General features: G+C 47.9%; 2 protein-coding genes across 2 annotated transcripts in view; both read left to right on the top strand.

Annotated features, from left to right (window-relative positions):
• The window catches only part of LOC135970329 (HLA class I histocompatibility antigen, B alpha chain), a 170,439-nt gene that overhangs the window by 65,252 nt on the left and 91,671 nt on the right, over positions 1-13,516 (top strand). The gene's annotated exons all lie outside the window — the stretch shown is intronic.
• Positions 4,750-8,025, top strand: LOC102140002 (class I histocompatibility antigen, Gogo-B*0103 alpha chain). The gene is given in 10 exon segments (XM_065543016.2): positions 4,750-4,831; positions 4,961-5,230; positions 5,475-5,750; positions 6,325-6,600; positions 6,705-6,821; positions 7,261-7,293; positions 7,400-7,425; positions 7,428-7,447; positions 7,613-7,675; positions 7,677-8,025. Coding segments are annotated over 10 exon segments (1,203 nt in total). The 5' UTR covers positions 4,750-4,767; the 3' UTR covers positions 7,735-8,025.

Here is a 13,516-nt window from a genome sequence, read left to right on the forward strand (position 1 = left end):
ATAAGAAGACATGGGTCAGGACAAGAGGAACAGAGAAACCAGAACTGGGAAAATAACATGGTAGACCTAAAACTTACCGTATCAATAATGACAAAAACCTATATGAATCAACACTCTAATGAAGAGCAGAGATTGTGTGACTTGGTTTAAAAAAACACGGAACCCAACCATATGCTCTTTCCAGACATGCACTTTGTTTGTTTGTTTTAATTTAACTTTTATTTTTAGTTAAGGGGCATATGTGCAGGTTTGTTATATAGATAAACTTGTGTCATGGGATTTTGTTGTACAGATTATTTCTATACCCATTAGTATCCACCCAAGTATTAAGCCTTAGTAGCCATTAGCTATTTTTCCTGATCCTCTCTCTCCTCCCACCCTCCACCCTCAAGTAGACCCCAGTGTGTGTTTTTCCCCTCTACATGACCATGATCATTTAGCTCCCACTTATAAGCGAGAACATGTGATATATAGTTTTCTGTTCCTGTGTTAGTTTGCTAAGAATAATGGCCTCCAACTCCATCCATGTTCCTGCAAAGGACATAATCTCATTCTTTTTATGGCTATATAGTATTCTACAGTGTATATGTGTCACATTTTCTTTATCCAGTCTACCATTGATGGTCATTTAGGTTGACTCCAAGTCTTTCCTATTGTGAATAGTTGTTCAATAAACATATGTGTACATGTAAGACATGCACTTTCTTTTTTTATTTAACTTATTTTACTTTAAGTTCCAGGATACATGTGCAGAACATGCAGGTTTGTTACATACATGTAGTCTGCCATGGTGGTTTGCTGCACCCATTCACCTGTCTTCTAAGTTCCCTCCCCTCACCCCTGACTCTCCAACGGGCCTTGGTGTGTGTTGTTCCTCTCACTGTGTCCATGTGTTCTCATTGTTCAACTCCCACTCAGGAGTGAGAACATGCGCTGTTAGGTTTTCTGTTCCCATGTTAGTTTGCTGAGGATGATGACTTCCAGCTTCATCCATGTTTCTGCAAAGGATATGAACTCATTCCTTTTTATGACTGTGTAGTATTCCATGGTGTATATCTACCACATTTTGTTTACCCAGACTACCATTGATGGGCATGTGGGTTGGTTCCATGTCTTTGCTATTGAATACAGTGCTTCAATAAACATACATGTGCATGTGTCTTTATAGTAGAATGATTCATATTCCTTTGGGTGTATACCCAGTAATGAGGTTGCTGGGTCAAATAGTATTTGTGGTTCTAGATCTTTGAGGAATGGTCACACCATCCTCCACAATGGTTGAACCATTTTACATTCCCACCAACAGTGGAAAAGTATTCCTTTTTCTCCACAGTCTCGCCAGCATCTATTGTTTCTTCACTTTTTAATAATTGCCATTCTGACTGGCAGGAGATAGTATATTGTGGTTTTGATTTGCTTTTCTCTAATGATCATTGATATTGATTTTTTTTTTCGTTTGTTTCTTCTTCTGAGAAGTGTCTGTTCATATCCTTTGCCAATTTTTGATGGGGCTGGTTTTTTTTCTTCTTGTAAATTTGTTTAAGTTCTTTGTAAACAAACATGTGAGCTCTCATCATTCTTGCTTAAACACCTAACAGGCATCCTAACCAGTGCAACATGGCAAGAAAATGAAATGAGACCAACAGAAGGACAGGGCATGGTGGCTCATGCCTGTAATCCCTGCATTTTGGGAGGCTGAGATGGGAGGATCACTTGAGTTCAGGAGTTGGAGACCAGCCTGATAGTGAGACCTCATGTCTACCAAATAAAAATAATTTTAAAAGAAAAAAGATCAATAGATAGGAAACAAAGAAACAAAAGTCTTTCTTTGTCACCAGCTTCATTACATACGTAGAAAACACTTGGAGATTCAGAAAAAGTCTCTAGAATTAATCATTGAATTTGCAAAATAGTTCATAAAATATATGTAATAAGTCACTTAGATGAACATGAAAAGATAGTAAACAATACTAGTCATCTAAGAAGTGCAAGTTAAAACCACAATGAGAAGCCATCACACATCACCTAGAATAGGTAAAGTTAAAAAGACATTTGATAAGTCTAAATACTGTCAAGAATATGGAAAAAATAGGAATGTCTGATATTGCTGGTAGGAATGCAAAAAATGTGGCAGTCGACTTGTAAAACAGTATGGCAATTTCTTATACAGCTACCCATCCATTACCACATGACCCAGCAATTCCACAAATATGTATTTATCCTAAAGAAATAAAAATGTAAGGCCACACTTGTAAGCAGTTATTTCTAGCGGTTTCATTAATAACAAACCTTAGCTGGAGTAATCTACATGTCAATCAACTAGAGAATAGAGAAACCAATGAATAAACTGGGATTCCAGCAATAGTCAGCAGCCGCTCAGCAACAAAAATGAGTGAATGGCATCATCTCAAACACAGTTATGCTAAGGGAGAGACCAAACAAAGGAGTACACAACGTACGATTGCATGTCCATTAAATTCTAGAAATTTCAGTATTGCAGTGACAGAAAACAGAGCGGTGGTTGAGTGAAGGGAAGGGGTGAGGGTGGGAGGCAAGGATTAAACCAAGGGGAGAGGAGGGTGTGAGGCATGAGGGCAGAGAGAAGGGCTGGGGAAGCAGGAGGTGAGGACAAGGAGCAGGAGAAAGGACTCCAAAGCAGTGGAGGAGCCTAGCAGGGGGCTCTCTGCTTTCGGTGTTTCTCTACTGGGCAGTGTGGTAGTTACACGACTATAAATAATTACCAATATTCACCAAGAAGCACAGCTAAAACTGGTGAATTTTATTACACGTAAATGCCCCAATTAGCAAAAAAAAAAAGGCGGGGGGAGGGGAGGCAAAAATAAAGACATTTTTAGATCATCGAAGCCATAAAATTCATTTCCTAGGGCTCCTGTACCACATGTAATTTTAAAGGAAATTCTTCAGGGTGAAGGGAAATGATACTAGATGGTGACCCAGATGCACAGAAAGGAACAATTAACAACAGGAATGATGCACATACACGTGTCACATTCACACTCATTTTCTTAATTTCCTGAAGACATATGGCTGCTTGTCTAAAACAAAAAGTATTACACTGTATCATTGAGTTTATAATATAGATTGATGTAATATATAAAACAATAATAGCATAGTGTTAGGTTAAATGAAGCTACACTGTTACAAGTGCCCTCTATTTTGCCGGGTGTCGTTTAATAGAACCTGAACTTCACTGTGAAAAGCCAAGGAATTGGGTTTCCATTCTTACAACAGTAAAAAATTAGTGTAAAGAAATATAGCCAAAAGCCACTAGGAGAATTAAAATCATAAACTACAAAATGTTTATTTGACACATAAGGAAGTAGTAGAGGAGGAATAGAAACAAAAAGATAAGAGGCGAATTGAAAACATATAGCAAATTGTAGACCAGAATCCAGCCATAGTAAGTGAAGAAATGACAGGACTTTGCTCACATTAGCAGGACTGCTGAGCACTGTGGGGAGAACAGACATGGGCAGGAGGTGAGGGACAGTGTTAGTGCCACAATTCAGGAGTGACAGGGTAGCGGGAACTTAGGGGAAGGGGGGATGTGAGGGATGAGAGGGGCAGAGAGAAGGGCTGGAGAAGCAGGAGGTGAGGAAAAGGAGAGAGGAAAGAATTCTAAAGCAGTGGAAGAGCCTAGCAGCGGGTTCTTTGCATTCGGTATTCAACACATTTTGTTGGACTTCCTAAAAACTAATTGGCTTCTTACGATTAAAAAAAAAAACAGTTACAAAAATGCCAAGTGTCCAGATAAATTATGCACACTGCTTAGATGTGCAGAGTTCAGGAAAACAGGCAGCGCTTGAGCGTCGGTGAAGAACATTGGGACTGCATGGAGCACTCGCACTTTGAGGTGATGACTACAGCTCCCGGTTGCAATAGACAGTAACAAACTCTGCTTCTCTGTATTCAGGAGATGTTCTGGACTCACACAGGGAAACTCGGGCTAAGAAATGAAGGTAATTTTAAATGCAACAACCCAGAGGCACAGATCCATAGTCTGGGAAAGTAAAACTTAAGAGCTTTGTAATGCTGTTTTGACACAGGTCTTTTACAGATTGGAATTCTAATCATTCAGGGATTACCAATATTGTGATACCTACTGTATTAATAAACAAAAAGGAAACTTCGACTCTATGAGAATCTCTATGTGGTGCCTTCAGACAAAACTTCACCAGGTTTAGAGAGAAAACCCCTGTCTCTACACCTCCATTCCCAGGGCGAGCTCACTCTCTGGCATCAAGTTCCCCGTGGTCAGTTTCCCTGTACAAAGGTCCAAGGGGAGAGGTAAGGAGAGGGAGGCAGGGAGCCCAGTTCAGGGTCGGGGATTCCAGGACGAGTAGGGAAGGGGAAGGGACTGGGCCCAGCTTGGGGGGGTCTCTCCCTGGTTTCCACAGACAGATCCTTGTCCAGGACTCAGGCAGACAGTGTGACAAAGAGGCTTGGTGTAGGAGAAGAGGGATCAAGACGAAGTCCCAGGTCCCGGGCGTGGCTCTCAGGGTCTCAGGCTCCGAGAGCCTTGTCTGCATTAGGGAGGTGCAGAGTTGGGGATTCCCCACTCCCCTAGTTTCACTTCTCCCAACCTGTGTCGGGTCCTTCCTCCAGGATACTCGTCACGCGTCCCCAGTTCCCACTTTCACTGGGTGTCGGATGTCTAGAGAAGCCAATCAGCGTCGCCGCGGTCTCAGTTCTAAAGTCCACACCCGCCCATACGGACTCTGTCTCGTCAGACGCCGAGATGCGGTCATGGCGCCCCGAACCCTCCTCCTGCTGCTCTCGGGGGCCCTGGCCCTGACCCAGACCTGGGCCGGTGAGTGCGGGGTCGGGAGGGAAACGGCCTCTGCGGGGAGGGGCGAGGGGACCGCAGGCGGGGGCGCAGGACCCGGGGAGCCGCGCGGGGAGGAGGGTCGGGCGGGTCTCAGGCTCTCCTCGCCCCCAGGCTCGCACTCCTTGAGGTATTTCGGCACCGCAGTGTCCCGGCCCGGCCGCGGGGAGCCCCGCTTCACCTACGTGGGCTACGTGGACGACACGCAGTTCGTGCGGTTCGACAGCGACGCCGCGAGTCCGAGGGTGGAGCCGCGGGCGCCGTGGATGGAGCAGGAGGGGCCGGAGTATTGGGAAGAGCAGACACGGATCGCCAAGGCCCGCGCACAGACTGACCGAGCGGACCTGGGGACCCTGCGCGGCTACTACAACCAGAGCGAGGGGGGTGAGTGGCCCCGGCCCGGGGCGCAGGTCACGACCCCTCCCCATTCCCGACGGACGGCCCGGGTCGCCCCTAGTCTCCGGGTCCGAGATCCGCCCCGAGGCCGCGGGACCCGCCCAGACCCTCGACCGGGGAGAGCCCCAGGCGCCTTTACCCGGCTTCATTTTCATTGGGGCCAAAATCCCTGGGGGTTGGTCAGGGCGGGGCGGGGCTCGGGGGACTGTACTGACCGCGGGGGCGGGGCCAGGGTCTCACACCATCCAGTGGATGTTTGGCTGCGACCTGGGGCCCGACGGGCGCCTCCTCCGCGGGTATCACCAGTCCGCCTACGACGGCAAGGATTACATCGCCCTGAACCGGGACCTGCGCTCCTGGACCGCCGCGGACATGGCGGCTCAGAACACCCAGCGCAAGTGGGAGGCGGACCGTTATGCGGAGCAGATGAGAGCCTACCTGGAGGGCGAGTGCCTGGAGTGGCTCCGCAGATACTTGGAGAACGGGAAGGAGATGCTGCAGCGCGCGGGTACCAGGGGCAGTGGGGAGCCTTCCCCATCACCTCTAGATCGCCCGGGATGGCCTCCCATGAGGAGGGGAGGAAAATGGGATCAGCGCTAGAATGTCCCCTCCCTTGAATGGAGAATGGCATGAGTTTTCCTGATTTCCTCTGAGGGCCCCCTCTGCTCTCTAGGACAATTAAGGGATGACGTCTCTGAGGACATGGAGGGGAAGACAGTCCCTAGAATACACATCAGGGGTCCCCTTTGACCCTTGCAGCAGCCTTGGGCACCGTGAATTTTTCTCTCAGGCTTTGTTCTCTGCCTCGCACTAAATGTGTTTGAAGGTCTGATTCCAGCTTTTCTGAGTCCCTCGGCCTCCACTCAGGTCAGGACCAGAAGTCCCTGTTCCTCCCTCAGAGACTAGAACTCTCCAAGGAATAGGAGATTATCCCAGATGCCTGTGTCCAGGCTGGTGTCTGGCTTCTGTGCTCCCTTCCCCGCCCCAGGTGTCCTGTTCATTCTCAGGGTGGTCACATGGGTGCTGCTGGGGTGTCCCATGAGAGATGGAAACCGCCTGAATTTTCTGACTCTTTCCATCAGATTCCCCAAAGACACACGTGACCCACCACCCCGTCTCTGACCATGAGGCCACCCTGAGGTGCTGGGCCCTGGGCTTCTACCCTGCGGAGATCACACTGACCTGGCAGCGGGATGGGGAGGAGCAAACTCAGGACACCGAACTTGTGAAGACTAGGCCAGCAGGAGATGGAACCTTCCAGAAGTGGGGAGCTGTGGTGGTGCCTTCTGGAGAAGAGCAGAGATACACGTGCCATGTGCAGCATGAGGGGCTGCCGGAGCCACTCACCCTGAGATGGGGTAAGGAGGGGGATGAGGGGTCATGTCTCTTCCCAGGGAAAGCAGGAGCCCTTTTGGAGCCCTTCAGCAGGGTCAGGGCCCCTCATCTTCCCCTCCTTTCCCAGAGCCATCTTCCCAGTCCACCATCCCCATCGTGGGCATTGTTGTTGGCCTGGCTGTCCTAGCAGTTGTAGTTACCGGAGCTGTGGTCGCTGCTGTGATGTGGAGGAGGAAGAGCTCAGGTAGGGAAGGGGTGAGGGGTGGGGTCTAGGTTTTCTTGTCCCTCTGGGGGTTTCAAGCCCCAGGTAGAAGTGCTCCCTGCCTCATTCCTGGGAAGCAGCATCCACACAGGGGCTAACCCAGCCTGGGACCCTGTGTGCCAGCACTTACTCTTTTGTGTAGCAATGTGACAATGAAGGACGGATGTATCACCTTGATGATTATGGTATTGGGTCCTGATTCCAGCGTTCACGAGTCAGGGGAAGGTCCCTGCTAAGGACAGACCTCGGGAGGGCAGTTGGTCCAGGACACACAGTTGCTTTCCTCCTGTTCCCTGATCCTGCCCTGGGTCTGTAGTCATAGTTCTGGAAATTTCTCTTGGGTCCAAGACTAGGAGGTTCCTCTAAGATCTTATGGCCCTGCTTCCTCCCAGCCTCCTCACAGGACATTTTCTTCCCACAGGCGGAAAAGGAGGGAGCTACTCTCAGGCTGTGTGTAAGTGGTGGGGGTGGGGGTGTGGAGGAGCTCAGCAACCCTGTACTTCCTCTTGTCCCATGTCACCTGCGGGCTCTGACCAGCTCCTGTTTTTGTTCTACCCCAGCCAACGACAGTGCCCAGGGCTCTGATGTGTCTCTCACAGCTTGAAAAGGTGAGATTCTTGGGGTCTAGAGTGGGGGACGGGGGGGCAGAGGGGAAAGGCCTGGGTAATGGAGATTCTTTGATTGGGACGTTTCGAGTGTGTGGTGGGCTGTTCAGAGTGTCATCACTTACCATGACTGACTTGAATTTTTTGTTCATGACTTGTTTTCTGTAGCCTGAGACAACTGTCTTGTGTGGGACTGAGAAGCAGGATTTCTTCACGCCTCCCTTTTGAAGACACTCTGGCAACTCTTTCTGCAAAGGCATCTGAATGTGTCTGCGTCCCTGTTAGCATAATGTGAGGAGGTGGAGAGACAGCCCATCCCTGTGTCCACCGTGACCCCTTTTCCCACGCTGACCAGTGTTTCCTCCCCAGTCATCTTTCCTGTTCCAGAGAGGTGGGGCTGGATATCTCCATCTCAGTCTCAACTTTATGTGCACTGAGCTGCAACTTCTTACTTCCCTACTGAAAATAAGAATCTAATATAAATTTGTTTTCTCAAATATCTGCTATGAGAGGTTGATGGACTAATTAAATAAGTCAATTCCTAGAATTTCAGAGGCAAATAAAGACCTGAGAACCTTCCAGAATCCACATGTTTGCTGTGCTGAGTCTGTTACGGGTGGGGGTGGAGAAGACTGTGAGGAGCCCAGTGTGGACTGGGCCTGTGCCTAGTTGCTGTTCAGTTCTTCATGGGCTTTATGTGGTCAGTCCTCAGCTGGGTCACCACTGCCCCATCGTCCTTGTCCCTTCAGTGGAAACTTGTCCAGCGGGAGCTGTGACCACAGAGGCTCAGACATCGCCCAAGGCAGCCCCTGCACACGGGGTCTCTGTGTATTCTGAGACAAATGTTCAGAGCCATTCACCTCCTGCCCTGCTTCTAGAGCTTCTGTTCTGCTCTGCTCTCCTGCCCTCTCTCCCTGCCCTGGTTCTAGTGATCTTGGTGCTGAATCCAACCTCAACTCATGAATCTAGAAAGCAGAGTCTAATTTAGACTTACCTTTGTCTGTGAAATTGGACCCATCATCAAGGACTGTTCTTTCCTGAAGAGAGAACCTGATTGTGTGCTGCAGTGTGCTGGGGTGGAGGCTGTGGGGGGGCGTTGCTGTAGAAAGAGTGATGGGGGAGGGAGGACACACAAGCAGCACTGCTGAGAAAAACATAGGCGGCCTCTATCTCAGTGTGAGGGGACCTTGTGCTGTACCTGCCACAAAACAGCATTTGGCCTGAGGCTATGTTAATAAAGATGCTGCCTTTAGAATAGGGAGGTGCTCTACAGTGATCATTCATTCAACTGATCTTTGTCATTGACCAGACATAGGACAGAGTGGTTCTGCATCTGGGGAACACCACTAAAGTAAAATCAGAAAAATCTCTGGCCTTTTGTGGCATATGTTCCAGTGGAAAGAGGCAGACGTTAGATACGCTATAACCAGAATAAGGAAGGAAAGTGCTAGAAGGTGGTAAGTGCTGTGAGGCAGGTGATCCAGGATGTGTGCAGTGGGGACAGGGAAGGTGGCTATTGTGCTGGGTAGTCAGTGTGTGCCTTGTTGCAAAGGTGACTTCTGAGGAAAGATTTGAGGGACCTGAGGATGTCTGGGGAAGTTCTTTCCAGGCAGAGGATCCTCCAGTCCAAATGCACTATGGCAGGAAGGTGTCTGTGTTCCCAGAAGAGCGAGGAGGCCAGGAGGGCTGGACAGAGAGAAACTGAGGTGAGGTCAGAGGTGCGGCCAGAGCAGGTGGGCTTGAGGGGAATGGGGTTGGATCTGACCTTTGCTCTGAGTGGGATGAAGAGTTAGAGGACAGTTTTGAGCAGAAGAGGGCCATGATATAACTTCTCTTTTAAAAGGATCTCTCTGATTGCTGTGCTGACAACAGAATTGAGAGGTGAGGGACGAGGGAGGCAGAAGGGAAAACAGTAGGAAGCCAGTGCAGTATTCCAGGCTGGAGATGTCGGTGACCTTGACTGGGGTGTGAGCAGGGGAAATAGTGGGATGTGAGGGGATTCTGGATGCATTTGAAGATGAACTCACAGCATTTGTCAATGAATTGTATCTGTGGTGTGAGAAAGACGAATCAAGGACACCCATAGTTGTAAAATGAGTGAGTAGAAGGAAGGGTGGAGCTGCTGTCAGTGGAGATGGGGAGACTCTGGCAGGAGCATACTGAGGAGGGGGCATCACAGGCACTCAGTGGAGATGTCTACTAGGAATGCAGGTTGGGGAGCTGGGGTGGAATTTGGACAGACAACTCCAGACTTTAGAGGAAAGGAGAAATAGACTGGGCAGGAAAAATAGATTTAGGAGCTCGTACCATATAAACGATACTTAAAACCTCAAGCATGGATGAGAGCACCAAGGGAGTGATTGACTGTGGAAAAGAATGAGGACACGGACTGAACCCTGGACCTCCAGTTGTAAGGGATGTGATCAGACCACACCCAGAGCAGACTGCACAACTCTGACCCCATGTCTAGAGGACACTTAGACAAGGAACTCCCGTGTGTACAGGGATCACCCAGACGTGGTGCTGAGATCCAGGAAGTCTGGAGTCGAGCAAGAGATTCTGGATTTATAACAAGGCTGGAGCTCATGTTGCTGGTCTCCAGATCACACTTGGAGTAGCAAGAACACCAGGATGCCACATGTCTGAGCATCAGCCTCACCTCTACGGCTTGTTATATAAACGATTCCTTGGTCATGTGCATAAAACTCTGAGACAGGGGTTCTGGGGAGTGGCCTGAGTATTTTCTAAGCTCCCGCCAGCAATCCTGTTGCTCAGCCAGATCAGGAACCACTGAGATCAGAGATCAGAGAGTGCCCAGGGTGGGTGGGTGGGGTGGGTTTTCAAACTCTGTTTAAAAGGGGATTTTTCTCACAGAAAGAAAAGGGAGGATGTGTATCATCAGTTATGAGATGTGATATTCCCTGTTTTTCTCTCCACCGTGGGGTGGAGGCCAGGTAGAGAATTCAGGATGCGGCTCTCGCACAAGGAACACCTGTGAATGCTGCTCTCTGACACCCGCCCACAGACTCATTTCCCACTCACTTCTTGGAGCAAACTATGGAAAACAAATTTCTGTAATGTACACATTAAGTAATATATCTGTATTGGGGGCTAGTTTTATTGTGGGGAAGGCCACAGAAGCAGGCTTGAAACTACACGTCCAGGAACAGAATCCACAGCCCACCCTGGATCAGGTCCCTCCTAGGAACAACTGCTCCTGCTGCTGAGCACAGATGCCACTGCTCACACCTCTGACACCCTGGTGCTGGACACTGGACCCCGAGGCTAGGACAGATGTCACTGCTGCACTTGGAAATTGGACATCACTACTGTCACTCAGCCCTCTTTACTAAAATGCATTCTGCACAGTCCCAGCCTCTCTGTCACCTCATTCTGGCTCAGTCTGGCAGTGATATTGCAGTTAAGAAGAAATTATTTAGACAGGTAGTGAGGGTACGGAAGACTTTTAATGAAAAGCAGGCTCCAAACTATTTTCTTTTCTAACAAGGAGCAGCCTGTAATATCAAGCTTCAGACACAGACAAGTAAGCTGGAAGCTTGCACGGGTGAATGCCGGCAGCTGTGCGAATAGGAATCGGACACCTGGGACTGGGCATGTTCACAATGGCGACTCCATCTTCTCTTCTCCTTGCCAGGCACGTTTACAGTAAGGAGCAGACAACATGGCGCCGGCCAAGTGGAAAGCCCATTTGCATAATAGGATGAGAGTGGGGTGAACAACCTTCCACACGCACTGTGTAAATATCACAACTGGTCCAACCAACCTGTGCGCCCTACATAAATCAGACACCATCTCCTCAAGCCTGCCTGTAAAATCCGAAGCACTCCCATTTCAGGCCGGAATTCCCTTTTGGGTGCCCCTCTCTCTCACAAGAAGAGAGCTGTTCCCCTTTGTCTTTCTTTTACCTATTCAACCCTTTGCTCCTAAACTCACTCCTCATATGTCAGTGTCCTTCATCTTCTTGGCATGAGATGACAAACTCTTAGTATTTACCTGAGACAACGACACCTCTTCAGCAGGTGGTCATCGGACTGGGGGAGCTTAAGACACATGTCCATGATCAACTGCAGGGTGACTGGAGTCTTGTCCTCTTCCAGGGAGGGAGGTGGTTTCTGTCCCCTCTCAACGTTTTACATGTTGTAAACCAAAAATAAACATCAAAGCCACCCACTCTTAACCATCTTAATGGACACCCTCAGCCAGGGTGCTCAAAAGTTAACCTGAAAGACTGGCTCAAGCCACCATGATTATGCCGTCTTTCCTTTTGGAATTCAGGAAAAGCTGACCAGCATTTACCATCAACACAGACCTTAAATCTGATCAGAAATATTTACAGTCTATTCTCTCTGAAGCCTGGCACCTGGAGGCGTCATCTGCATGAGAAAATTTGGGACTCCACAACCTCTTATCATAACCCAGACATTTCCTTTCTATTGATAATAACTCAACCAACTGCCAATCAGAAAAATTAAAAATCTACTTATAACCCGGAAACACTACCCCGCAAACCTTGCCTGCTTCAAATTGTTCCAACTTTCTGAACTGAGCCAATGTATAGCTTAAATATATTTCATTGATGTCGCATATCTTCCTAAAATGTATAAAACCAACCCGTGCCACAACCACCTTGAGCACAGGTTCTCAGGGTCTCCTGAGGGCGGTGTCATAGGATGTGGTCACTCATTTTTGGCTCAGAATAAATCTCTTCAATATGTTACCGAGTTTGACTCTTTTCATTGACAGTGTGGAATTCTGATGTAATAAGAGGGTTCAAGTGCTGGAGTGTGGGGGTGGGGAAAAGTGACAAATTTTAATTCTTGGAGCAGTGATCCAGGACGAGAACTTTATCTGGTACCTGGCAGGCACGCAGAGTGTCTGAATGAACCAGTGACTAATAAATAACATGTTTCCACCCATTCCATTGAGGATAGGTTATTACATCAAGTTTTGGTCTATCCCAGTTCACACTCTAGATTATTGGAGTGGCATTGTGTGATAGTGAAATGATTATTCAAACAGCTTCCCTCGGCTTTGTCTCTTAGTAGGATTAAAACACCCAGGATTGTAAGATCTCCAAGGATCTGGGTCCACACCGATGTTTTATATTAATATTTATATTTTCTAGTGTGTGGAAATATTTCTGGGGAGAGAATCTCTAACATTTATTAGTTTTTATGTGACACCCTCAAAGGCCTAAAAAATCCTAACTTCTAGGTTAGAGGTAGGGCCACTCCACGTCCGGACAATGAGCAGCTGGTAGCAACCTGTGTTTAGTAGATTAGGGACATGAAATAAATGTTTACATTTTGTTTATCTTTTCCTCTGGGACAAAAAGATAGAGGTGTGCTTGCTTACTGTTACTCTAAGTTTCTCTCTGTGGGATGGTGATGGAGTTTTCCTCCAACCAAATAACTTTCTGATTCTCCGACAGCAGCTGGGAGTCCTACAATTCGACTCAATTCTGACACTAACTACCTGGAGTTCACCTCAGGCTCCACAGGTTTAAGGGCTCAGTCCCACAAGACTGTCCTCACTTCAGATGCAAGTCACAAGTACCGGGTCCCAGGTTACCTGCACTTCTGTTTATCGTGGCTGCAAAGTCAGGGGTCTCTCACCTCCCAAGGTTTGAGAATTCTTAAATTAACTCAAAGAACTCAAGAAGTTGCTATAGTCACGTAAACCAAAAAACGTCTGCGACAGATCTCAGTCAGTTTAGAAGTTTATTTTGCCAAGCTGAAGATGCACCTTGGAAACAGAGACACAAATCACTGTAGCATCTGTGGCCTGGGCTTTTTCCTAATAGGATTTTGAGGACTTCAATATTTATAGGGGAAAGAGCAGCCAGGAGAAGAAAAAAAAATCAACTATGCATTCATCTCGTGCTCAGTAGATCTGCATTTTATATAAGATAAAGTAAACGCTGGGTAGAAAACTCAAATATGCGTTTGTCTCCAGCTGGGTGAAGGGATAATGTCTAGTCTTGTCTTTGTCTTGTGCCTGTGAAGATAAGCTGTTAATTTACATTGTTGGGGGAAAGTCAACAAAACTCCA

This window comes from Macaca fascicularis, chromosome 4 (genome assembly GCF_037993035.2).
Source record: "Macaca fascicularis isolate 582-1 chromosome 4, T2T-MFA8v1.1".
NCBI lineage: Eukaryota > Metazoa > Chordata > Mammalia > Primates > Cercopithecidae > Macaca > Macaca fascicularis.